At 36.3% G+C, this 25,530-nt stretch overlaps 1 protein-coding gene across 2 annotated transcripts in view; it reads right to left on the bottom strand.

Moving 5' to 3' along the window:
• Positions 1-25,131, bottom strand: part of CMC1 (C-X9-C motif containing 1) — a 44,747-nt gene extending 19,616 nt beyond the window's left edge. For both annotated transcript variants that reach the window (XR_010067966.1, XM_063303916.1), the window contains exons 1-2: positions 24,978-25,131; positions 16,723-16,815 (exon numbers count right to left, since the gene is read on the bottom strand). Coding sequence is in view for 1 of the 2 variants with exons in the window: in XM_063303916.1 (XP_063159986.1) it covers positions 16,723-16,815; positions 24,978-25,002 (118 nt within the window). In the remaining variant the exon portion in view is untranslated. The remainder of the gene's footprint in view (positions 1-16,722; positions 16,816-24,977) is intronic.
• Between the last annotated feature and the right edge of the window lie 399 nt (positions 25,132-25,530).

Here is a 25,530-nt window from a genome sequence, read left to right as displayed (position 1 = left end):
AGCAAGTGACTCTGGGCGGCTTTCAACAATAAAACTACAAAACAGTTAAAACAATTACAATTATTTGAAAGACAAAATGTTTTCAAAGTATGTGTGTGAAGCTCATATTGGGAGCATCTTAAATCTTGGGGCGGCGGGAAGAATGGCATTGAACTTCTTGCCTAAACAGGCTATTCCAAGTGATTTGGGAATGAAATGAGATGTAGTGAGGAAAAAGGTAAGGGTTTGTTGGCTATACAGTGAAGGAGAAGGTGGGAGCCACCTATTGGTAGCCACTCTTCTTTCAGAGTTCAGCTTCTTTTTCTTCTCACAACCCCAATGAGGAATGATTAAAGAACCACTTTGTCTGGCCACTCCTTTTCCTTTCTAAGCACTACAGCTGGGGCTGAACAGCTCCATTCTTATCAAGGAGAGGGCTCAAGATTCTATAACCAGGAAGACTTGCAGGAGAAATAGCAGCAAACACTCCTCTTCTCTGAATGCATATTTCTCGTATGAAAAAAGCTGATTTTACTTCACTGTCACTAAATCATAAGAATGCAGATGGAACACATAGAGAGTGAGCCTCTTCTACACCAGATTCACTTCATTTTTCTGGAGTTCTTCTTTGTAGGAAGGCAAAAGAAATGGCAATGGCAACGATTTCTCCCCATCTCCTGGCTCATTGCAGACACTCCCCCTTTACACATGGAAGGCAAATACTCTTTTTTTTTTTTTATTAAGGCAACGGGCTAGAAATCAGGAGTTGAGAGTTCTAGTCCCGCCTTAGGCATGAAAGCCGGCTGGGTGACTTTGGGCCCATCATTCTCTCTCAACCCAACTCACCTCACAGAGTGGTTGTTGTGGGTAAAACAGGAGGAGGAAGGAGTATGAGGTATGTTTGCTGCCTTGAGTTATTTATAAAAATAATAAAGGTGGGACAGAAAATAAATAAAAAAAATTAAATATCCTGTAAATCAGAATTCTGTGCACTCTATTTTAAAATATGTTCATTGTTTTTAGCTGGGATAGACCCAGATGACTGGCTTGTTTCTGGCATGTGTTTTTAAAGTCCTTAAACTTGAATTTAAAACTTCTTTCGCTAAGGATTGAAGGAAACTCACCTGGTGTTTTCAGACTTGCTGATCCAAAGGTTCCTAATTGCTGAAAAGCAGTTAACAAGCAATTGTTGCTTTCCCTGTTCCAAGTGAGCAAGCAAATAAGGGATATAGGAAGTCCTTGCTTTAAAAACAGCATAGCACAAATGGCAACAAGAAATCAGAAATTGACAAATACACAATGTATCTGCATTTACATGGTAGCATTTTTAAAAGTAAAAAAAAAAGCCTGAATTCCATAGGAGTATTCTTAATTAAAAAATAATATATTTCCTTTTAATTCTCAAAACGGCTTTCCCCAATGAGGTATTTTATAGATTAACTGGGACTTCCACTCCCAGGATTCACAGGCCTATTGGAAGCACCAAACTGAAAGGCTGTTCCAAAGCAACAACTGAAGGAAACAGGATTATTATTGTGGCAGCTGAAAAAATAATGCTGCTTCATGAGGTATACTCACTTCTGCCTGAAAGCTACCCAAGAAACACTTTGTTGTTATTCCATCTCTTAGGAAGGTGAGGTTAGAGACTTGAAACAGGTCCCTCTCTGTGACCTGATTGTGGAATTCCCTTCTCAGAAAAGGTTAGTGTGGTTGCCTTTTTCCGTGCTTTTAAGTGGCTGTTTAAAAATTACACTGTTCAACAAATTTTGATCAAGGCTGACTTAATTATGTTCTCTCCCTGTAAAATATACATGTTATTCCTTTTTATGTTATTCTATTGCGTATTACTTTGAGCCTTTGTGAAATTAGAGGTGTGATTCAAAAACAAATAAATAACTTGATTGGTAGTTGGTATTTTTAAAATGTGCAATGAGTCTTACTTAAGCAGACAGCTCTTTTGAATCACTGCAGAAGCCATTCTTCATCCCTCAAATAAACAATTTCCAGGAAAGACATACTCGAGTCGACAGTAGACAAATAACCTATTTCTAGTGCAAAAGTAACCTAAGAGCAATGTTTAAAAATTTGCATTCCATATAAATATTTACACATCAATATAAAGAATATACTTAGATATTTCTTAGTAAAATGTATTTACAGAGAAGGAGAGTATTAACCAAATTAATCTGGTCTACAAAATGAAAAGGAGCCTAATGATTTAGAATGAGGTAAAGCACTAGTAACGGTTTTCACAATAGCTGATTTACAACTCCCTCATTTTCTGATTTTTATATTTCTTTGCAAACAATCATTGATATGTTTACTTTCTGCTACTATCATGGCAACACATCCCTGCTATATTATTTTTAGAACAGTGAAGTGGCATATGCCACAGTATTTGCTAGTATTTCTATTCTCACTTAGATGTGCAATATTAATTGCTCTCAGACAAAACCAAGTCCTCAAACAAGCAACAAAAACAGACAATGTAAACAAGTAAACAAATGCTACGCAGGGATGGAGAGAAGTGCAAAAATCAATGAATGTCATTTCTAAGTACCAATTCCTTTATGAACAAAATTTAGGGTTATTACAAAAACTTACTGACATTTTGCCAGCAATGAAAAATGACTGCAACTCATTGGTAGAGATTGTGCTTGATATATACAATATTCCAGGTTTTATCCCTCTTTCTATTGTTATGGGAGCTTAGGGAGAAGGTACAGACAGACAACAGGAAAACCCAACATTGCTAATGGGAAGGCAGAAATTTAAAACGTGCAGCAGCAGCGTTTTCTTAAAACTATGTAACGCTGCAAACAGCAGGACTAAGACCAGCCAATGTATAGTAATATCTGTGGTCTTGGTAATACGCCAAAGCAAGGATATCCATAATTTGGGTGGGGCAGGACTTGAGAACATTAACACCATATATTTACATACAACAGACATATTTTTCAACATGGTGGGCCAAAACTGAGACAATATCTCTCAGTATCTGTTCACTTTTCACAGATGTGATGATGATGTGATGGCATGATAAGATGACCACCTTAGATTGGCACTATGAAATTCAGTGCTGCCATCACTGTGATGTATTTGAACATAGTCCATATTTATAATCAGACCCAGCATCACCACTACCAATACCATGAAAATCATGGCTCTTAAACCACTCCACTAAAGACCCCTTTACCTTGAAAATTTAACAGAAAGCATTAGTAGACTATGCTAGTGCGGTATTATCAAAACTACAGATCCAGGACAAAGGTTGTTCCTCCTGTTCATGGCTCCAACTGTACAACCATAAAATATATTAAGTTAGGTCAACTTTTCCATGACCCTTATATAGATAGTTGTATGGAGCTGATTTTCTGCAGTTTGGGAATCTCTGATCGAAAACATGATTGCTTCCCCTATTGCTGGACCAATCTGGGCCATATTAGCAAAATAATGTTGGGTAGGGCAAAGCTGCAATTTCTTCATTATAACTAACTGTTTGGATATTGCAAGCTGAATCTCCAACAGGCAACAATAGTACGAGAGCCCAGGATGATATCTCTGGTGCAGCAATTACCAGCAGCAAGGTCCAAATGAAGTCCAAGGATAAAAATACACAGGCTCTGACACAACAACACATCAAGCAGTAGAACTTCACCAAAATTCAGCTGTAGGCCATCACATCACAAGTGCCTTTCACATGAGGACTTCTGCTTTTACCTCTTTAAACCTGAATTTCTAGACACAGTAGATCCTTTTGACATTGGTATCCCTAAACCCAACTGAGAACACATTTTTCTTCCTTGGATCAGAGAAAGAATTCTCCATTTCCCAAAGAGACATGATGGAAGATGTCTGTCTCCAGAGACAGAATCCCCTGATCAGCCTCAGCATTCTTAAAAGCAAACAGCTTCTCAGGAAGCTTCAGATCTTTTGTTAAAGAATTCTCCAGAGAGAGCATGCCATCAACTAAGAAAAGTCATGAATTAACAACATTTTCTAAAGCTTTTCATTCTGGAAAAGCGAGGTAAAATCAGTGTCACTGTCAAAAATCTACCTCTCACCAAGTGGGAAGAGTTAAGAAAATACTCTTCTGGAATGTACAATTGTCCTTCTATGGATAAAGTTCTTATTCTCGTAAAGGTCAATGTTATAAATGTTCACCCAGCAATGAAATCCCACTGAAGACAATAGGCTGTTTTCCAATAAGGAAACATAGGCTCAGGTTTCATCATTTTATACCCTCAAAGAATATTCGGCTCTGAACCCAGATACCCATGTTAACACATCACCACACTGCTCGCATATCATCAGAATATTTAATGATAAAGAAGTACTTAATTAACAAGCTACTGTTTAAGCCTCAGGAATTGGCTGCATGAGAGTTCTTCATTTGTATATTAATGCAAATATATTCAGGGAATGCATCAGGATTAAACACCTCTCCGTTAATGGCAGCTTTAACTCGATGGCTTAACTACCTATATTACAGTTATTAAAATAGTAATGGCATATTGACCTCAAATTATCCAAAATGCTGAGTCCTAGTTAAAACTCAAGACCAATGTCAATTGTTCAAAGAACCAGAATGAAACAGTTGAAGAAATGTAAGTAAATCTTCATTATGTGTGCCACCTTTAGGTATGACACTGGAAAATAAGAGAGATGTAGTTACAAACTGTATTGAAGGTAATATAAAATTTAAGGTAGAATTGATTGTAATAGAGCAACCTGGCTTAAATTGATATTCATTAGGCTATTCCTTTTATGAATAGGAACCATTTGGACTTGGTAGTCTTTATAAGAGCCCCAGCTGGTAATGGTTGAAGGTTAATGCTTTACCCTATTCTGTTCAATTTTCTGTCCTAATTAGTCATCTAAATCTATAGCTGTGAGCACCAAGTGTCTGTGCTCAAAAGAAACTAATTAATGCTAGCAAATTAGATCAAGTCCAAAGATCCAACAGCCAAACTCTTAAATGCTCCTTGTTAATAGGAAGTGTAGCTGTCAATAACTGCTGTTGGTGGCTATAATGAGGCCTCTTTCTTTCACTGAAAGTGATTTCATTTCTCTTTGTCTTCACAAAAGCTGTTCCATTCCTTTTTTTTTTTTAAATGTAGTTTCAATAAGGATGTTAGCTGCCTGACCCATTTCTTGTGATCAGCTGGAATGAAATGACATGGAAAAAACCAAGAAGGATAAGTCTCTTCATACTCACATTATGCTTCAAACACGTTTCCTTGTTTGAAGCCCTGATGCTGGCTTTTGAATATCAAGTTTTCTTCACCACTGAATATTTAAATGAACTGTTGTGGAATCTGTTTAGTTATTATGGAAGGCAGTATCCACAGAAGGAAGCAACTGTATCAAAAACTTTTATCTCTGAAATACAGCCTTAATGTAAAAATTTGGGGATGCCTCACACATTATAGGAGAATAAAAGACACTGAAGATTCAGCATGGATTCTTTCCTACTCAGTAATATATGTGACTATATACGTTTCTTCCATTATGCATATACAGCAATGCATGCTCTCTGAATTCAACAATGATGCTGAACCCATAAAGCTACTTGTATGATACAGCTGCATGTAACACATTTTGTGTACCTCTCATGTAGTTTATTGCAGCAGTGGATAATCATTTTATTCCGGGACTATACCCCCATCCACACATGCACAAACCTAAAAGATCATCAGGGAGAAGTAGTTTTAATTACCTATTGTGGTAGTCATGATTGCAATTTCCCATTAACAGCAACAATGAAACAGCAATCTCCTCTCCCAGCCTTTTTTATTCCCATTGCCACTGTTAGCTACCTCTCTAGCATGTGCTCTAAGAGGGTTCTATGAGTCAAGGTTGGAACAGCGATTTTAATAGTCTGTTTGAGAGCACTCTATTACTGACCTTACAGTCTTCTCAAAATGCTTCCTGTTATTCACAAATGGGCGTCAGTTGTTCTATAAGTATGGCAGTGATAGGAGAGAAGGGAAAGCATTTTTGGTGACAGAAAAGTAGGGCCATGGGAGCTGCATGTTGCCCATGGATTGTCCATTCATGCTGTCACAAATGAAGTAATTCCAGGTTCATACTCCAAAGTTTTACAAGCTGTGTTTAAATTGTTCACCTAAGTAAGATGAAGAAGTGGATGTTCACTCATGTTAAAATAGGAACTAGGCTACATATTTTAAATCACTTAAAAGATGTACTGACAGTCCTAACACAAATGTTTTATGAATGATCCACATCCTTCAGCACACAAGATACTACTTTTAACATATATCCACATATAATGTATAAGTCTTCTTCTTTGGAATTAGGGCAGTTAATAAATCTTTTAAACAAACAAACAAACAAAGGAAACTGAACCATGTACTCTTATGCAATATTACATAATGGCAAACTTTCAAGATAATCAAGCCACTGCTACCAAAACACTTTATTTATTTTTTATCCCTCCTTTATTATTTTATAAATAACTCAAGGCGGCGAACATACCGAATACTCCTTCCTCCTCCTATTTTTCCCACAACAGCAACCCTGTGAATGTAATAATGGATATTCAAAACTTTTAAAGTTTTGAATATCCATATCCCACAATATGACCCTGTTAGGCAAATCTAGTCTCCAAACACTAAATAAATACACACATTTTTTAAAAAAAATAAACTTTTCCCTATAACTCATGTAAACTAGGTAATTCTGTTAAGATTACAGTGATTACATTTAGACCGTAGTTTACTGTGATCAGAATAAACCTAACCTTTCCATTGTCTCTCCCTTCACATACTTCTGCAGTAGGGCCTGGGGTTTGGAAAATTTTGCTTCCTTATATTTACAGCTTGTTTTTAAATGGAAGAAATCAAGCAACTGCATTTAATCATTGTGGTAAGCTTAATTAAGATTATCCCAAATAAATATATTTATTTTAAACTATTTTATTTATTGCTTGAAACATAGTAAAGCAAGATTTAGCCAAATTTTAAATTTCTGTGACTGTTATATCAAAGTGTGTTTAATCTGAAAGAAATGTAGGAACTTCTGGGGTCCTCTTTATGGCATAGCAGTAAACTAGATGTATTCTTCTTATAAAGACCCAAGATTGATCATGATAACAAAAACAACCATAGGGCATACATGGTTCATACCGTGTGGACTCAGTTGTCATTGTTAATGGCTTTACTCTCCTCTAATGTGCCCTATTTCTGCAGGAGTACAAAGGGAAATGAAAAAAAATAGAGTAAGAATGATGACTGGTTCTTTTTCATTTAAATACCACAGTTTAATAATTAATAAATATAGTTCTTATGATATGGTGATCTTCATAAAGCCCATTTTTATTCCATTTATTCCATTTAGGAGATGGTTTCACATATCACCTCTTTTTCCCACCCTAAAACAAAAACAAAAATTTATAACTACATGAATTTGAGAAATGGTAATTCTATCATTTGTATGATCCAAATTAAAATCTAGTCTTACAATATAAACCAAATACAGAATCTGAAAAATTAGTTGGCTCAAAGAATGACATAGCTTTATACTTCTTCTCTTAAACAGGAGTAACATATATTATTTTAATTGTTTAAAAATGCATTTTTAAAAAAATACTGCTGGCTAACAGGCTTAAATATCTCAAGCTGTTAGAACTGCAAGTCCTTATCCCCAATCATATATAACTCCAATTCCCTATACAAGACATTAGCTCTGTTACAGCCTTTGGAACACAGCACAGTCAGTTAATAGAATCTGGTACTTTAACTGGAAGAAAGCACAAGAGATGACCATAAACCAACCTCAGCATGAGACTCCTAAGTATTTCACACTTTCCCTTAATCTACATTTCTGATGAAAGAACATAAAACATTTATAAAGCACTATTTCAGATGCCTTTGGGTATTTAAATGGAGAGTGCCAACATTTGTTCAAGCTTTGAAACTGCTTTCTTTTTGCAGATCTTGATATGTCAGGTGCAAGGGTCATACTCTAGTGCAGGTAGCCCCTAAAGCAACACACATGATTCCAGCTACAGGACTGTTGATTAAGTATATCATACTTAAACTATGGTTGACATTGGCCTTATTTTACTATAAGGAAGCCTGAAGTGGTGTTTCATCCCATCATCTTTAGTAAGTATCAATGTAGTCCCTAGGGAGAGGAAGAAGGGTGGCATTTGGAAAAGATCTTTGTCAGAACACTTTCCTAATTCTAGCTGCACAGTTCACCAAAGTACTTAGAACTGTATGGGATTAATCAGCCATAAATACCCACATATATTTATAATAATTACACACTTCATTAAAGGAACTGTACTATAATTGAAGAATAGGAATGATATTCTGTTGTTGCTTCCTCATTCAAACATAGTCCCTATCCCCCCAAAATAACATAACTACATATTTTTAGAAGCACATCAACAGAAAGCAGAACATTATTTATGTATCAGTTTATGTCGTGACTAAATCCTTCAAAGCAAAATGGCTGTGCATGCATGCAGAGGGAGCTTTAGCGGCATCTAAAGCAGCTGCAGGAACTTGGAAAAAAGACATGGCTGTTTTAATAATTCGAAGAAAGGTTCTTCATTTGTGATCCCATGCATTGCAAAATGTCTCTTTCAAAAGATTTCTGCAGCACTCCTTAGCATGAAACATTAACATAATTCTAAATTACCTGCAAATCATTAAAAACCTGGCTGTTCTCCCAGGCCTTGCAGGAAGGCCGTTTGTGAAGCCCTGGATGATTGGTACTTTGTCTGGACACTTAGGTTCTTTTTTATTGTTTTCCTATTTTGAAACTGCCCAGAGTCATTTCGGAGTCAGATAGCTTCTAAATATACGTAAATACGTATGATGTTCAGCATTCAGAACTTTTTTGAGAAAAATCAAAATATCACAACTTAAAAACATGTCAAACCTTTTGGGGAGGGAAGGATGGAGAGGTTGAATGCAGTTGCCTACCTAACTTGATCTCTTTCTCCAGTTATTATCAATAATTCTTCCCAAGCTCAGAAACAAAGGTGTAACAACTTAATCTTAGAGAAAGTGTCTATGCATTAAAGCTTAGGAATCTGAATCAACAGGTTTCCCACATCATTTTATCTGACTTGAGTACAATCAGAGGAATTCTTAACAAGCTTTTATTGCCCGATAAACCCCATTCTCCTTTTTTTCAAAAGCATTAAATATGAGCAAAAACACAGGATTCAAATTCTCTTTTTCAGCTGAACATTTAGTTGGCCCCAGTTCAAAGATCACACACAAACACGGACTTCTGGGAAAGAAATGGGGAACTGAAGACGGAGCTGCTGACCATGGCAGAATGAAGAGCTGGCGAGTAGACTGGTTCTTTGTAATGCCTCTCTGGACAAAGAGAGGACTTGATATTGCCCACAAGTGCCCCATACAGTTGCTCCTCACTAGGAGACTGCAAGGCAGTGGTCTCCAGCATGTTTAGAACTCTGGGAGATGAAGGAATGCCATCTTGCTCAAACCATGGTTGGTGCCTTTAAAAGGATACTGGGTTTGCATACTTCCTTTTCTATCACTTTTGGAAATTGCTTGTTAACTGTTTTTCAGCTATTAGGAACCTTTGGATTGACAAGTCTCAAAACACTGGATGAGTTTCCTTCAATCCTTAGCGAAAGAAGTTTTAAATACAAATTTAAGGACTTGAAAAAAATGTTTTTTGGAATAAACTGGAAAAAGGTGATTGGAACTTTGATTTTGGAAAGTTACAAACGGACTAAGGGCACAGATGGATTTGAAATAAGATTTTGGAATTAATTATAAGAATCCTTCCTGTGCGAAAATGCTTTTGTTTTGAATGCTTAAAAAAATGATAGGACAAGAGTTTGAAGGTTGGACACTAGAGGGAACCAGAAGGAACTAAAGATTACAATTGAAGGAGAAGAACACTTAAATTTGAGTTACTAATACAGAATGAAGCAAAATATTTTAACATTGAATATACTGAAGGATATTTTTGAACAATAGACCCAGAAGTTAATTTTAGGGGTGTCTGTCCCTATAGAAAGACTATGTTTAAAAGATGTTATGGAACAGGAACAAGATTTACCTGACAAGGTTAAGACTGATCTAAAAGTGGATTTATAAATGACAGGCTACAAGAATAATATGGAAAAAGATGTAACATTGGACATACAAAGAAACTGGCTGATATCTTAATATTAAAAGGGATATACAAATAACAAACCAAGAGAGTGACCTGGATAAATTTCCTATATTGGATTTACAAAAGAGGCTTGTTAAAGCTTTGAAGAATTTTGTGAAAAAAGACAAAGAAAATATGAAAAGAAATCGAGTTCTAGGACATTATTTGAAGGGACTAAAGATCAAGATTGTTAAAAGTAAAAGGAAGGAATATAAAGTTGGCTTATTTGATCAAGGTTAAAATAGATATGTTATCTCTGGTAACCCCTAACGGACTTTTGCTGACATCAGGACTGAAGTGACAAGGCTTTAAGGATTTGTTTATAGATAAGAGATGGAATACAGAAATATAAGATCATTTGTGGTATTTTAAGAGAAGGTGATAAGTTTCTAAAATTGTTTATACTTGTTTTGTGAATGAAACAACTCAATTTGAAATGGAACTTTGTATAAATGATGAACACATTACAAAGATGTGTAAAATGTTGTTACAAATGAATTTAGAAAATGAACAAGTTAAAGAATGTATGATTAAATGGGCTAAGAATTTTGGATATAATGTTATGCTGGAGCAGTGGGAGAACATGTGGAACAAAGATTTGAAATTTACTTTTAATTATAACTTAAAAGAGAATTTTTATAAAATGATGTGTCATTGGTATTTAACTCCTGATAAGTTGTAAAAAATGTACAATTGAGTAATGAATGTTTGTTGGAAATGTTTTCTTGGTGAAGGAACTTTTTATCATCTTTGGTGGACTTGTGAGAAGGCCAAAAAATTCTGGGATCAAATACTATATGTGTTAATATTCAAAAGATCCTCAAAGTGGACTTATAAAAAAAAACAGAACTGTTTCTCTTGGGACTGATAGAGAAACAGCTCAAGAAACAACATGGGACTTTGCTTTTATACATGATTACAGCAGCAAGACTTTTATACCCACAAAGGTGGAAAGAACCACAAATTCCTACAGTGGAGGAATGGATGATTAAACTGATGGAACTGGCCCAAATGGCAAAGTTAACAGCGTTGATAAAATACCATGTCTGGATTTGTTTCTATTTGGCAAACACTTTTAGACTATTTGCTCATGTCAGAAAAAAATGAAGTTTTGATTTTGGGTTTCAATTATTAAATGGTTTGATAGAAATGTTACTAAAGTTTACCTAATGGTAAGAGATTGTATTTGTAAATGTATCTATTTCTGTATTGGAGAAAGTTGGAAGTCACTTTCTGTTTCTGTTTTCTCTCTATTTTGCACTTTTATAGTTTTTTCCTATTTCCTTTAGTCCTATATTCTAGCTTTTCTATACTCTATATTTTGTATTTTAACTATACTCTGAAAATTAATAAAGTTCTTTAAAATAAATAAAATTCTTTATACTTGTGATGAAGGAGGAAGTCCTTTCTTTATATCTATTTTTTTCTTTTTCCTTACTATATTCTTATTTTTCCTTTTTTTCTATTTTCCTTTCTATTTTTTCTTTTCTGCACCTATTTTTTAATTTTTTTAGTTTGTATTACGTTTTATTGTTGCAATTGTAATTTTTAATAAAATTGATCACATACCCCCCCCCAATGTTCTACTCTACCCCGTCCTTGGCCATCATGATCCGGTTTGAATAAAAATAACATAAACTGACTGTAAAAGATACAAAGGTCCTATGCAAGACTTCCAGAGGAATAAAAACCCTCATTCATATAGATTCCTTAACATTTTTCAATATTCCACTTGCAAATATGATTTTACATATCAATAATATATCTAAAATGATTTTTTGAGGGGGAGCTTAAAACAATTAATTTAGAAAAAGAAGCAGGCTCTCAGTATCCTGGGCCTATAGTCTTTAGGGTTTTTTAAAGTCATCATAAACAGCCTTAAAAAGCATACAAGACAACAGAAGACAGCACAAATACAATTCTAATATGCTGCTAGTGATCCAACTCCTTCAACAGGTGGTCTGCAGTGTTATGCACTAGCTGAAGACTTTACTTAACCATCACTGGCAACCTCATCACAAGCTGCATTTCAGTTGTCTGGTCTTGGTGCTATAGTCAATACCCGTAGTCAATACAGGCATTTTCCAGATGTGTGGAGTTTAATTTCCTGAATTCTGAAAAATAACAGTGCTGGATGGGGAATTCTGGTAGCTGAAGTCCATGAAAGGTGGTTGTCAATGAAGGATTGAAAATTGATGATTCTGATTCTGTAAGAAAATGTCACAGCCTTTCAAGTACAACTGCTTGAATGTGTGCTTTATAACCAGGAAAGATAAATAGTGACTGTTTGTGAATATGAACATGGTTCAATGTAAGCTGATAATTTGGATTAAAGTATTAACATGATATATAAGAGGAATCTCAGTGGAATGTTAATGCTTAGTAAATAAAGAATAGAATTTAGAATAAAGAGTAAAACCAACCATGTAAGCCACATGGGTTCTATACATAAATATATATATAACTTAGTACTGAATTTTATCTCTGATATTGGGGAGAAAATGAAAAGCCTGTTTGTATCAAAGCAATCAGATTAATAGAAATGTATGGAAAGGGAATTCTCCTTGTTTGTGTTTTATTCACACCTAGACAACATGATCACAACACATATGTGAAAGTGTAAACTTGAACACTGTGGATTTTACAATGTATCACAATTATGGGAACACCTGTATTCAATATTCCATAGCTTTCTTAACAGATTTCAATGTAGCTGGGAATGTAACTTTTTAATATAAGGGTAAATCCAGTACAAGAGACAGAAGATCGTATGTATGAGGGCAATTCTCACCAAATGAAATAAAGCTTTCCCATGTCATTCTCTGTGTGCTTCCCTTCAGTTCTCAGAAAGAGATTTTTAGATGTTATCAAAGGTTGTACAAATGCTGGGAAAACAGGAAAATTCAATTTCATAAAGGTAACTCTACAGCATTTGCAATGAAATTGCAATATTTATATCATGCATGGCTGTGCAACTGATTAATGATGCAACTAGAGTCCTCTCAGGAGTGATATATAATTTTTATGAATAAGTAAACAAAAGCATAAAGGCTCCCTGAGGGCCAATATCTCTTCTAATGTAGTAATGATTATCCAGATTCTATTCTAAACTTTCTGAACTAAAATTCTGTTGGCTCTTTACGTGTGGATACTTCAGTAACATTTTTTTCATGAGCCGTTCTAGAACATTTCTTGGAACATAACTATACTAAGATACCCCCACAGACTACTCTGAGTGGTGACTAAGGTACCTTTCATTAAAGAAGGAGTTTTGTGGTATTAGAGTTTTATGGAGTTAGAGCTCCTTCTCCTGTTATAATAATATTTAATATAATATTTGTTTGCATGATTAGAAGTCTGCCAAATCGTCTCAGAAACACTTATGAGAAAAAGGAGAGCCTTCTCTTTTTCAAACTGGCAATATTTATTGTCACAGAAAAAGAACTAGTTAACAACACAGAAGTTTAAAGAGAGGCCAAAGAATTATAATATGATCCTAAATCTGTAATTTTAACAGATAACACGATTTCCTATTGCTTTCTATTACTAGGAGCATCCTACTCTAAAACGTATCACTGTCTTTTTCTTCTGATTATCGTATTCTGTGGCTATGTTCATGCACATGCATATTTTTTGTCTCTCTTTCTAGAGATCACATATTTCATACACTAATTCTCTACAGCTATATACTTGAATTCTGAACTTCCTGATGTTTAAATGATAGCATAAAATATCAGCACTGATTGTACTTTTATGCTGATCTGCATATCTAAGCTAATCATAAGAATGCCTGCCCATAAAGGAACTACCCCAGCTATCTGACCTACTTCCCCTGAGTGAATGCTTTCAGCCTCTCTATTTATCTCCTGTTCACAGGACTTAGGTTATTTTGTAATTTTCACGACATCACACTTCCTTTCCCTGTAACTCCAAAACATATGGGGAGTTGCTCCACACATTGGCAGTTTAGCGAAATACAGAGGTGAGAGTCTTGTGCCATTTTTTAAAGTGCTCTCATTCTCTCAATTGCCATAGATATTTATAAATCATTTTTAATTTCTCATTTATTTCTATTGAGTAACTACCATAGAATAATAAGCATATGGAGGACTATAAAGGAGCCTTGAGCAAGGCAAACCCACACTGCTAATTCAAGGAAATAAAGGAGAACTTGGTTTTAGAATTCTGCTAGTGATGACTGTTAATCTTACCCAAGGCCATCAGCATATACTGTTCCTTACAGAATTTAACAGACAAAAACAAACAAGACATCTGACCTAAAGCAGCTCTTTCCCTTGCCTTCTGCAAGCAAACATATGTTCTAGCTGCTATAGAAATTTCACCCCAGCCCCAATTATTATAGCATGCAAAATGATTAATTTTCACAGTCCCACACTCTGTCCACCTGTGTCCTGATTTAATGCAGCATGCAGTACTATCCCCAGGACCATTTCAACTAAACCTGAAACTGTACAGTGTTGGCTAATGCTAATTTTGATTCTTTTTCTAAAGCATGTGTCCATTACGTGTCTGTCTGAACAGGAATCACTAGGTTCATAATTCTAGACAGATGATTGCATTTCACAATTTCCAAAATTATCATCTAACACAGGGGTCCCCAACCCCTGGGTCACAGACCGCTCCCGGTCCGTGGCCTGTTAGGAACCAGGCTGCACAGCAGGAGGTGAGCTGTGGGTGAGCAAGCGAATTTACAGCCTGAGTATTTACAGCCACTCCCCATTGCTCACATTACTGCCTGAGCTCTGCCTCCTGTCAGAGAAAGCAAGCCCATTGGCTGCTATTTCCAAACGGCACGAAGAAAAAAGAATAAAAGGTTGGGAAAAAGAGGAAGTGCTTGAATCATCCTGAAACCATCCCTCCCAGTCCATTCAAAATTGTCTTCCTCGAAACCAGTCCCTGGTGCCAAAAAGGTTGGGAACCGCTGATCTAACAGGTAGAGAAGACTGCCCTACGCTTTTAGGAACTATGGAAACAGCCACACAGATCCACAGATTGGGTGACAGTAAATAACTGGGAACAACACTGTGACTGTCCAGTGTGAGCACAAAGATATTGTGTCATTTAATTCTGCCCCACCCAATCAGGACTGGGGTGTATCTGCTGCCAACATCTGATTTTCCTCCCACCAATGACGGTCCAAGAACAAGACCAAAAGAAGGAAAAAGTCTTCTCCCTTCCACTAATGGAGAAACACACCTTGCATCAGCATCTGATAAAAATCTGGAGAAACCTAGGCCTTTGCAGGAAGTTACCGGTTTACAATCCCCCAAGACACATATTGCAACTAAAACTATGTTTAAAATCGTAATTAGGGTATTAATGATACCCAGTAGCAAAGAAAACAAAATAGGTGCAAGGCTTAAAGAAAAATATTAGGTTTCAGAAGAGGAAGAATGAACAGAGAACAATGGATAAGCCAATCTAAGATGGTAATTAGGCTTCAAAGAAATGCTGCCTTGAAGGTAACCAGGCAAGGCTCTATTTGATTATATATGAAAGGAATCTGAATTCCAACATCACTCTCACCTAGTTACTCACTGCACCTAGAAATGGGGGAAAGGCAGCTGTTTTCTTCCTCTGTCTTACAGTATTTCACACTGTAACTTGAGAGGGCTTGGATTTCTTTCTTTTCCTTACCTTACTAGAGGTTGGAAGGATTGGTAAAAGATCAGGATTATGGGTGTATTCTGACAATAAGGGGAATCTCTAGAAGTTTGTTTGTTAGAAGTGCTTGTTACAGTATCAATCTCTAGTTTGAGTTGCAATTTACAAAGTTACCAGTGTAAACATGGTTCATTTAATCTACTAAATATAGTTATAGCACAATTATATTGTTGTACATCACCCAGAGTCACCTTCTGTGAGATGGGCTGCCATATAAATGTGAGTAATAAACACAAATGTGAGCAATAAATAATTACTTTGTATTATCTTTTCCCATTATGCCTTCCAGACTTTATTCTTCTATGTGATATCCCCATTAACATCCTCATGAATAAATTTGTTCCGTTGTTATATTTATACAAATTTACCCAATTCAAATGTTCCAAATTGATATATTAACTGGAACAGATATACATGCTGAAATCTTCACTTTGGAGAATGCTGTTCACACCGCTAAATACACACCTACATATCCATACATATATTGTGAACACAAGCACAAACAATGCAGCTCTTAGGTAAAATACATTGTGTGCATGCAATAAAAAGTACATATAAAATAATTATATTAGAAACATGCATGAACATGTACATGAATTTTTGAATTAGAAGGCTGATTCACAACCTAAAGTGGAAATGCCAGAATGAAGTTTTGGTTGGAAAATTAAGACTTTTGAGTGCCAGAAACATTGAAGAATTCACTAGTCCTAGTTATAATTAAGCAAATTATTTCGACAAATTATTTAAACCTATCAACTGCCTACATAATAATGAATTTGCAGTACACATACATTCACTGCTACTGTGGCAACCTGGCCAGAAAAAGAAAATTAGAATTCAGGTCACATAAATTCTTATATTTGATATCTAGTTGAATTTCACTCTCACCTTTCACTTGTTCAGAACATAGCTCCTTGGCTTTGTCTTTCATTAGTTTTGGAATCAAAATATCCTTTTCTACATGTCTGAGCTTTGGTTCCCCTGCAAGAAAAAAAAATATACATAATATTTCCACCCTTAGATAAAAGTCACAGCTGAATTCAAAGAGATGCTCTTTAGATGTGACACATGAAGTCCAAAGTTCTGAACAAGGAATAAATGTAAGTTTCTATTACAGACTTTTAAGCTACTTTTAATTTATCATGAGTTTCATTTAGCAATTCAGAAGTCACATTGATATAATCAATAAAATTTTTACTACCCACTATATTTGTAAATAATATATCCAAGAAGGCAACTGGCTAGGATAATCCCATTTCATCTTCACGCAATTCCTGGCTTTACTATATCTGACTAGCGAGCAGAATCTGAACTCTGATCCTGCCAGTCAAATTCTACTCCAGTTCTCTAATCACTGTATCACTTAGGTTCATGACTATTCACAAACAATAAGGTTTTCAGGACTACAGCTCAATAAGTATCATACTAAAAAAGGTGATACAAAAATAACTATTTTAATACTGAATTATATCTGGATACATACAAAAGCTAAAACTACTACTCAGACCCTTTCCATTACTTTAGTTAATATGACACAGGCAGAGGCATGCATCTTAATTTCTGAAGCTGCTGTTGAAGGGAATGCTGGGAAAAACTAAATGAGGAGGAGAGCAACAGCAACTACAACTCTCTTTTAATTTCCAAACCTATAATGCAGGAGGCCATAAAACTTCTGATGACCACCAGATATCTGTTTGGCTGCTTCAAAATCTATTGTACCAGGTCAAAATGTCAACATCTGGAGAGCACTGAATTGAAGAAGACAGGTTATTCCTGACCAAGAGTAGTTTTCCAGAGAGAAATCCATCATATTACCTGCTACCTGTTTCTTTAACTGGAAACCACAACAACTGGAAGACTCTAAAGCTAGAACCTCCCACATGAAAGCATATGCTCTACTTCAGAGCTAAGGACTCTCCCTTAGATAGATGTTAGAACCATTTTACTTCCTCTTTCAAACAAACTGAATATACTGTAAATTGCAGTTTATGATTCACTGGAAGGAATGAAAAAATAATATATGAAATGTATTTGTATATCTTTATTAAAAACCAACAGATCATTATAAGAATGAGGCAGGGAATGATAGGTTTTGATCAGTACCCAAATAATTTCTAGCCAGTCTCATTTAAAGCTATTTTATCAGAAATTGATATTATGGCATACTTTAGAAGAAATTCCATTGTATCAGGTAGCTGCTTTGTTTCCTCCTCTTTCAGCAGGATGCATTTTTCACATAGATTGAAATCAGGCTGCATTTAAATAAAGTTAGGAATTTTGACTCACTTCTGACAATTTTAAAAAGTCTTCAATTGTTCTAGAACATTTTAAAAAGATGGAAAAGTTACTACAATGAGAATAACATGCATAGTTAGTGATAATTCCTCTTCCACTACCATATTTTATTTTTAATTGGAGTATTAGACATTTACCTCTAATACTAGTTATTGAAATTTCTATAGTACAATGTTTCAAACAAAAAGTATCAAGTCTTTTAACTGAGATCACCTTTTGGGGAGGTATCAGTGGATCAAATGCAATCTGCTTCCTGGGATGCAATATTGCCCCAATCTGTTTTCTTTCAGCTCCATTTTGACAGTGAGACTTAAGCCACTTCCTACAATCCTCAAACAATCCTAACCCTTGCAGGCTTTAACCAGGTTACATATACTAACTTTTTAGTCATCTGTAGTGAGAAAGGAATACCCATGGATAATCAGCTGATCCTTGTTCTCTTTTCTTTGTCAAGATATCCATATGGTATATGTTATTAATAATTATATGAGCAAGTTGTCATGTTCACCGTTCCGGTGTTGCTACATCGTAACGGTTCGCTTGCCATGGTGCTGATGCGTGTACTGGCTGGGTGGGTGCTGCTGGGAACCTTGTACAGGAGACGTGCTGAATTGTGCCAGGGAGGAATGTATTTCGGCTATCTCTTAAATGTCAAGGTCTTTTAGCCCGTTGATCAGCAGAGCTCGTTAGGAGCACCTGGGAATGTGGGGAGGGTTGCCTGTGAGGGAGGGGGTGGGGTGAGGTTTGCAAAGACGCTATTTAGTTTGAGTTTAGGTGCGCTTTCCTCATTCTCAGCTTTTTACCTGTTTGCACTCTTTTCTAAATAAACCAAGAACCTGAATCAAGATTCTGAGTCTGGGAGTTTTATTTGAATTAAGGCAATCATCACACAAGTAAACCAAGAAAACTTGGTGGACTTAAATGGACTGATTTCTAAACCTGCCTTTAGTGGCCACTTCTGAGATAATGAAGCATTTTATCAAGTTATTGCTTCACTACATCTACATGCCTAAACCTTTACAAGGAATTTTTTAGTGGAAGTATGATGGAGCTCTCTTAGATCACCAGGTACCACCTGAGTAGTATGCTCGTTTACTTTGGCCACAGCAGCAGAACAGAATGGTCATGTTTAACCATTTCAGTGTTTTATTAGAGTCTTGCATTTATCCGATTAACCATTATGTAACCAAGGTGAATTACTATGCACAATTACTTGGGAGTAAATTCTACTAATCTCTGAGATTTCCAAATGCATGATGAAAATAGGGCTGAATTCTAAGCAGTTTATTTCATTTTCTAGGCTTAAAAATCTTCAGAAAATTGCATATATTTCTATTATCCTTAAGTTTTAAATTTTGAGATTTCACTACTTTACATTTGCATCAATTCAAATTAAGAGAGAGAAAGAGTAAGGATGACACTACCAGGGGAAAAAAATTCAAAGCTTTAACTTCTCACTATGCTATCATCACCTTGAAGTCAATTTTCACCTTTTTCACTGGCTGAATCTGTTATCTTACATTTTGCTTTGGGGCTCATGTGTTCTTGCAATATAGCAGTACTGGATTATGAGAATTCTGACAAGCATGTTTGCTAAAAAAGTCACAATGCTTATATTCTTGTAAGTAGAGAATCAGATTCTGAACTAATTCTATAACAATTGGTGAAATAAATGTAAAAATATGAATAGGGAGTGAGAGCAACTATACAATAAAGCAATGGCATGTGTTGAATAACTCAAATATAAATTGAACAAAAATAAATAAAGCATTAATTCTTACTTTTGCAAATAATTTCAACTGAGAAATGAGAGATCAGTCAAACCTGAAAGAAAGAAACTAAAGGAAACTACAATAACTAGAGTGCATAGACAGAAGGGAAATTGTGGGGATCACAGCTGGCAAGAGAAGCGTTAAACATCCTTGCATACTACAACATTGATTAAAGTTCTCCTTGTGTTCAGTATTAGTTAAAAAGGATTAGCAACTCTGCATACATACACTCCATCTAAAGCAATATGTCAACGGGCCCCCAATCACAGAGATGCTAAGTTAACTTTTAATTGTATTTTAATACTAATAAATATTGTATTAATCAAAACAGCTTTATCAAGGCTACTTACCTTCCTTTCAAATCCAATACTGAAGCTGTGTAGAAAAATGTCAGTTAATGGATCTGAATTTAAACTAGATCTATCAAAATCTCTAGGACTTTTATTAGTTTAATTTAGTTTAATACTAACCATACTTATACCAAATTTTTCAGGTTAACGTACTCTTGTTCAGGACTTGAGCTCTTTCAATATGCCCTTCAACCTGACAATGTCACTTCATTCCTTTTCCCAACTTTATGCACCCCATTCCTCAGCAGTCAATCCACTGAGCGCACATATCTAGTCCTTACTCAGCGGTTGCTTGGAAGTGCAGAAGTGTTTGTTTTGTGCTTTGCACTACTGATATCTCCAAAATGTACAGGATGTACAATCTCTGGATCTAGGGTTACATGTTGCCCTTCACTAAAACCTTAATTGCAAATTCCAGGTCATTTCCAAAAGTAGCACCTGAATTACAGTCTTTAACATAAGGGAACATAGAACACACATAATTTTAATTTAATTTTAATTAAATCAACTATAAGTTTTGCCTTGTCCACCTCCAGGATGCTATCCAAATGCCAAGTGTTAGCTCCCATCATAATCCTTGGCCTCTCCAAAGGTTACATATGCATCTCTTTACTTGCACATGAATATTAGGATATATGCAAAGCTCCACAGTTAGAGAACAAACATAGGATACAGATGATTCTTCCAATCTTGCCTTCTAAAGGTATTGGAATAGAAGGCAGTTATAGTTCAAAGATGCTAGGCTACATCTCCCATAATCCCACTTGCTAGTTATTTAGATTAACACAACTAGAAAGTATCAAGTTGGAAAAGAGTGACCTGGACTTCATAGCTGTTCTAATATGTTCCACAGAGAAGGGGAACTTCCAGAAGAACATCCTTCCATTATTTTAACTCTACAGAAATAGAAAAACAAAAAAGACCTAGAAGCAAAATTAGCATTAGTAACATATGATCAGGGTTGTCAGTGTAAGTTATCTATTGCTGTGTTTCTTAATATCAAACTTTTCAGAACTATTTTCCAAGGAGCCAACTGAAGAATTCACTATAATACATAACCTAAAGCATACCAGTACTGAAACATATACGTAAAACATTTTGTGGTCAAAGAACTGCAATCTTGGAACGCCCTAATCTGAGCTCCAAACTGGCTATTCTGCATGTACCACAATCTATTTCAAGGTTAAAATAGCCATTCCAAAGTCAGACCATTTCTGGTACCCCTGAAATGTTTTGACCTTGAAACATTTTGTACACTTCTGTAGTATTAACTATGCAGACCAGTCAAGAAGTGGTATAACATGCTAATTAGGCAAAGCTGGAAAAAATACTATTTACGGAAATCATATCATAAGTCACTGAGATAGCAAAGGAACACGGGGTGGGGTGGGGTGGGCTGGGCGGGTGGATAGGAAAGGTGCAGAGTGCCCCTGACGAACTATCATATTGCTTTACTCAGACAAGTAAGCAAATTACAGGAAATGTTCAGATTACGGAGCATTTTAGTTTGTAATGTGCCATCTATTCACATTTTTTAAAAAAAAAATCTATCTGTAAGAGAAACACATAAAAGAGTGCCACATCCACTGTAATATCAAACAGAGATATGTATGACAGCAAAGATAAAGTGGTAATGGCAGTCAATTACAGAGTTTAACGTTGCCATAGCCTACATAGCTTTTCAGGACACATCACTGTTACAAAGATCAGTCCCAGGAGTATGGTCTCCAGCAACTATTTGGAGTTGTACACTTATTAGCACATCACCAGCCACAGGTGAGAATGCTCCTCAACAGAACATGGCATCTAGAGCTCCACAAAAATAAACTGTTTTTATAGAGAAAGTGAAAACATGAGACAAAAGGTTTGTACCCACTGTATGACCCTGTTGCAGTAGGGAAAATCAAAATAGATAAATATGCGAGTTAAGTGATGAACATAAAACATGCTTCTAGAATTTGGATGGGAAGAAGGGAGAGGAATGAAATCAGCATGTTCAACAGGTGGAGGGTGTATGGTTCAGGTGCTAGAAATCAGTTTAAGAACTAGTATGGATTTTCTCCAAGTTTAATGCTAGTCAGAGTTCATTGTTCATCTGAAACCAGTTTCAAGCCAAGTTTAGGTTGAATTATCTTTGTTTCAGACAGCATGGATATAAACCTCTTTACTTTAGCTTCTGTAAACTAGACTCAAAACATCCCTTCCCAATGCTAAAATAAAATGGGAAAAAGTATGGAAGTAGGAAGAAGTTGTTTCCCAAAATAACTGGGAAGTATGGGGCATCTATCATGTAAGGATTAGAGAGCTGCTTATAAGATATTTAAAAGATCCAGTTGTAGTGATTCCATGTTTTTCCCATAGATTTTCTATTCTGTATCCTACTGCTTAATAAGCCAAACAGACTTGTGAACTGCATGAATTCAATTAATGTGCAGTACTTTTTAGTATTTAAACAGCAACTAAAGTTGCAGTGAGTAGACAAGAAAAAAAATTTTTCCACCTGACTCTGACAGAAATCAACTTGTGATGCTACTCTTTGCTCAGGAAAGCATACATCTATTAGTAATAATAGAGTCTTTCCTCACTACATAAATAGCAGCTTCCAGGAGACTTTTTACATAAGCACATCAAAGAGAATATCTGTAGCTCAGGGTTGAACTGTGGAGTCCTTGATGCTCTCTGAGCTTGGTTGTTTTCTTGCAGATGTTTCATTGCCCAACTAGGCAACATCTTCAGTGCTAGAAGGGAGTGGGGTTTGCTCTCTGTTTATATACAGTAGTTTGGCCTGACAGTGTTGGTGGGGGTGTTATTCTCTCCTTGGTAGTACCTTGATTAGGCTGTTATTACTGCTTGATTGTCCTGAGTGAAATCGTAAGCACAGTCGCAATAACATGATTTTTCACTTAGCAACCACTTCAGTTAAATTGTTGCCAGTCCCAACTGTGGTTGCTAAACAAGGACTACCTGTATGGCCTCTCTTCATGCTCCAAAAGTTTCTGTATTTCTGTGGAATGGGCAAGCAGGCTTCTAATATATACCAGAGCTACCTTAAAACCTTTGAAGCAGAAAATAATGTACATTATCATCTTAAAAGCCTTTATTATAAGGCTCATGATCATAACATTCTGAGTTAAAATGGTCTAACATAGTTCAAATAGGATCACTGTGGGCCTAGAAAAGATGGAAGATCTGTAGCAAAGCAAATGTTCTGAATGCAAAATATCCCTGGTTCATTCACATAGGCTTGGTTAAAAGGATCAAGTAAGCCAGGAGACTTCTAGCTGAAAACCTCAAAAGCCCTGTCAGAACAGAGGAGACTAGATTAAACAGAGGAATACACTGGTTCACACATTGCCCCAAGCCACAATACAATGTGTTCTCTTTTGTTAACACAGACAAACTATAGTTTAGAACAGTGTTTTTCAAACTTGGCAACTTAAAGATGTGAATTCTGGGAGTTGAAGTCCACAAATCTTAAAGTTGCCAAGTTTGAAAAACACTGGCTTAGAACAATGTTTAAGTCAGGTTATAGCATTACCTATGTATGTTTGTCTGATTGTCAAGCTATCTTTGTAGAGGCTATTTCTTGCAGCAATGGCATTCTGGCCTGGAGAAAAAGCACCATGAAATTCAAGTAAAACATATAAGTAAATCCTAAGCAGCAACTGGGGGGGGGGGGGGGAACCAAGGAGGTAAAAGCAGTCCTCAACTAATGTAGCAATTTCAGTTTCTTATCTTAACATCATACAATTTATAAATACTGAGGAGCATTTGAGGCATACAAGCTAAGATACTGACACAGAAACCAGAAAGTTATTGGTTTAAGTCACATATCTGTCAGTGCCTCCATTAGAAAATATTATCTCTAAATCTCCATTACCCTCAGTTACACTGCATGGGAATTAACCTGAAGAAGATCCCTTCCTTAGAAACTCAAACGTTCACATAGTATTCTGTAGACCTGGAGATTCCTAATAAAAATAGTGCTTTAACATAGATTTAGATTCTCTCTCTTCCCACTCAAGATTAGGACAGCTCTTTTTATATTTTTATGTTAGGTTACTGGATTGTTTAAAGAGAACAATTAAGTAATACATGTGAAGCATTCTGATCATTTGGGAACACAAACTGCATTTGACCTAATTTAAATGAGAATAATCTTCCTTGATCAACATTCTGCAGCATCATCTTTGTCAATAAGAAAGTGACAGCAAAGCAGATGTGGGGAAACTAAAACCACTCACAAATCAAGACCCAAGAAGGAAACCATACCTACTGAGCAAGGCTGCCAATTACACTGCTCCATATTTAATTATGTAACTTCAGTCTTTAATGACTTAACAATAACTCACAGTTTGAAGAGTGGAATAGTGAATCTGGAAATCTGTCTACCAGGAAAAGCATGTAACTTTCAAAGCACTGCTGTGATAACCTCAGTACTCTTCCTCCAGTCTTTCTCCATCTGATGCCCTCCAGGTGTACTGAGATGACTACAACTCTCAGAATTCCCAGCCAGCATGGTCTTTATCCTTGCTGGTTGGGAACCGTAACCCCAACCTATCTGGAGAACCCCAGTGTAAAGAAGAATGCGGGATATAAAAAAACAGAAAAATAAAAGCAGAATTACAACACATTACAGGGAAATGGCAGGTGCTGATGATTGTAGAAGCCCTCCACAACATTGTGATTCATGTGCATAAATAGCAGGGGAAACAACTGCCCCTACCTGCAGTGCTACAGACAGGCTCCATCCGTAGCTTCCTTGCCTTAAGGAGCAGTTACTGCTCGAAGCAGGAAACAACGCACACGCGCTCTAACAGCCCCGGAAGCGCACTGTGGAAGCGCCGCGCGACCTCTACAGCGCTTGTCCTCTACGTCACCAGACAAACACACCCTCCGGCGGCCCTACGGAGCCTGCGCCAAAGAGATTCTGCGGCGAGAACGGATGAGCGGTCCTTCAGAATGAGCGAGGCAGCGGCGCTTGCGCGCTGGAGGGCAATAACCTGAGAGTACGGGCGGTGTAACGGGAGTCGCTGCGGGCTGTATCGTTTTGCTTTCTAAAAAAAAAAAAGTTTCAAGAATCAGTGTAGCATCTTCCCCCTTTTCAGGAAAAGTCCCCGGATGCCCGTGTGGGTTGAAAAACGGGGAGAAGTTGCCACTAATAACTTTCAGGGGATACTTCAACGACAAAAAAACTGCAGTTTCTTTGGCAGTAATACGGAAGGGGTTGTCACTGTCTTTTCTGAGATGTTTTGTTGACTTCCCAACCTTGTTTAGGA

Source organism: Candoia aspera, chromosome 4 (assembly GCF_035149785.1).
Source record: "Candoia aspera isolate rCanAsp1 chromosome 4, rCanAsp1.hap2, whole genome shotgun sequence".
Taxonomy (NCBI): domain Eukaryota; kingdom Metazoa; phylum Chordata; class Lepidosauria; order Squamata; family Boidae; genus Candoia; species Candoia aspera.
This window is presented reverse-complemented; position numbering and strand designations above follow the sequence as displayed.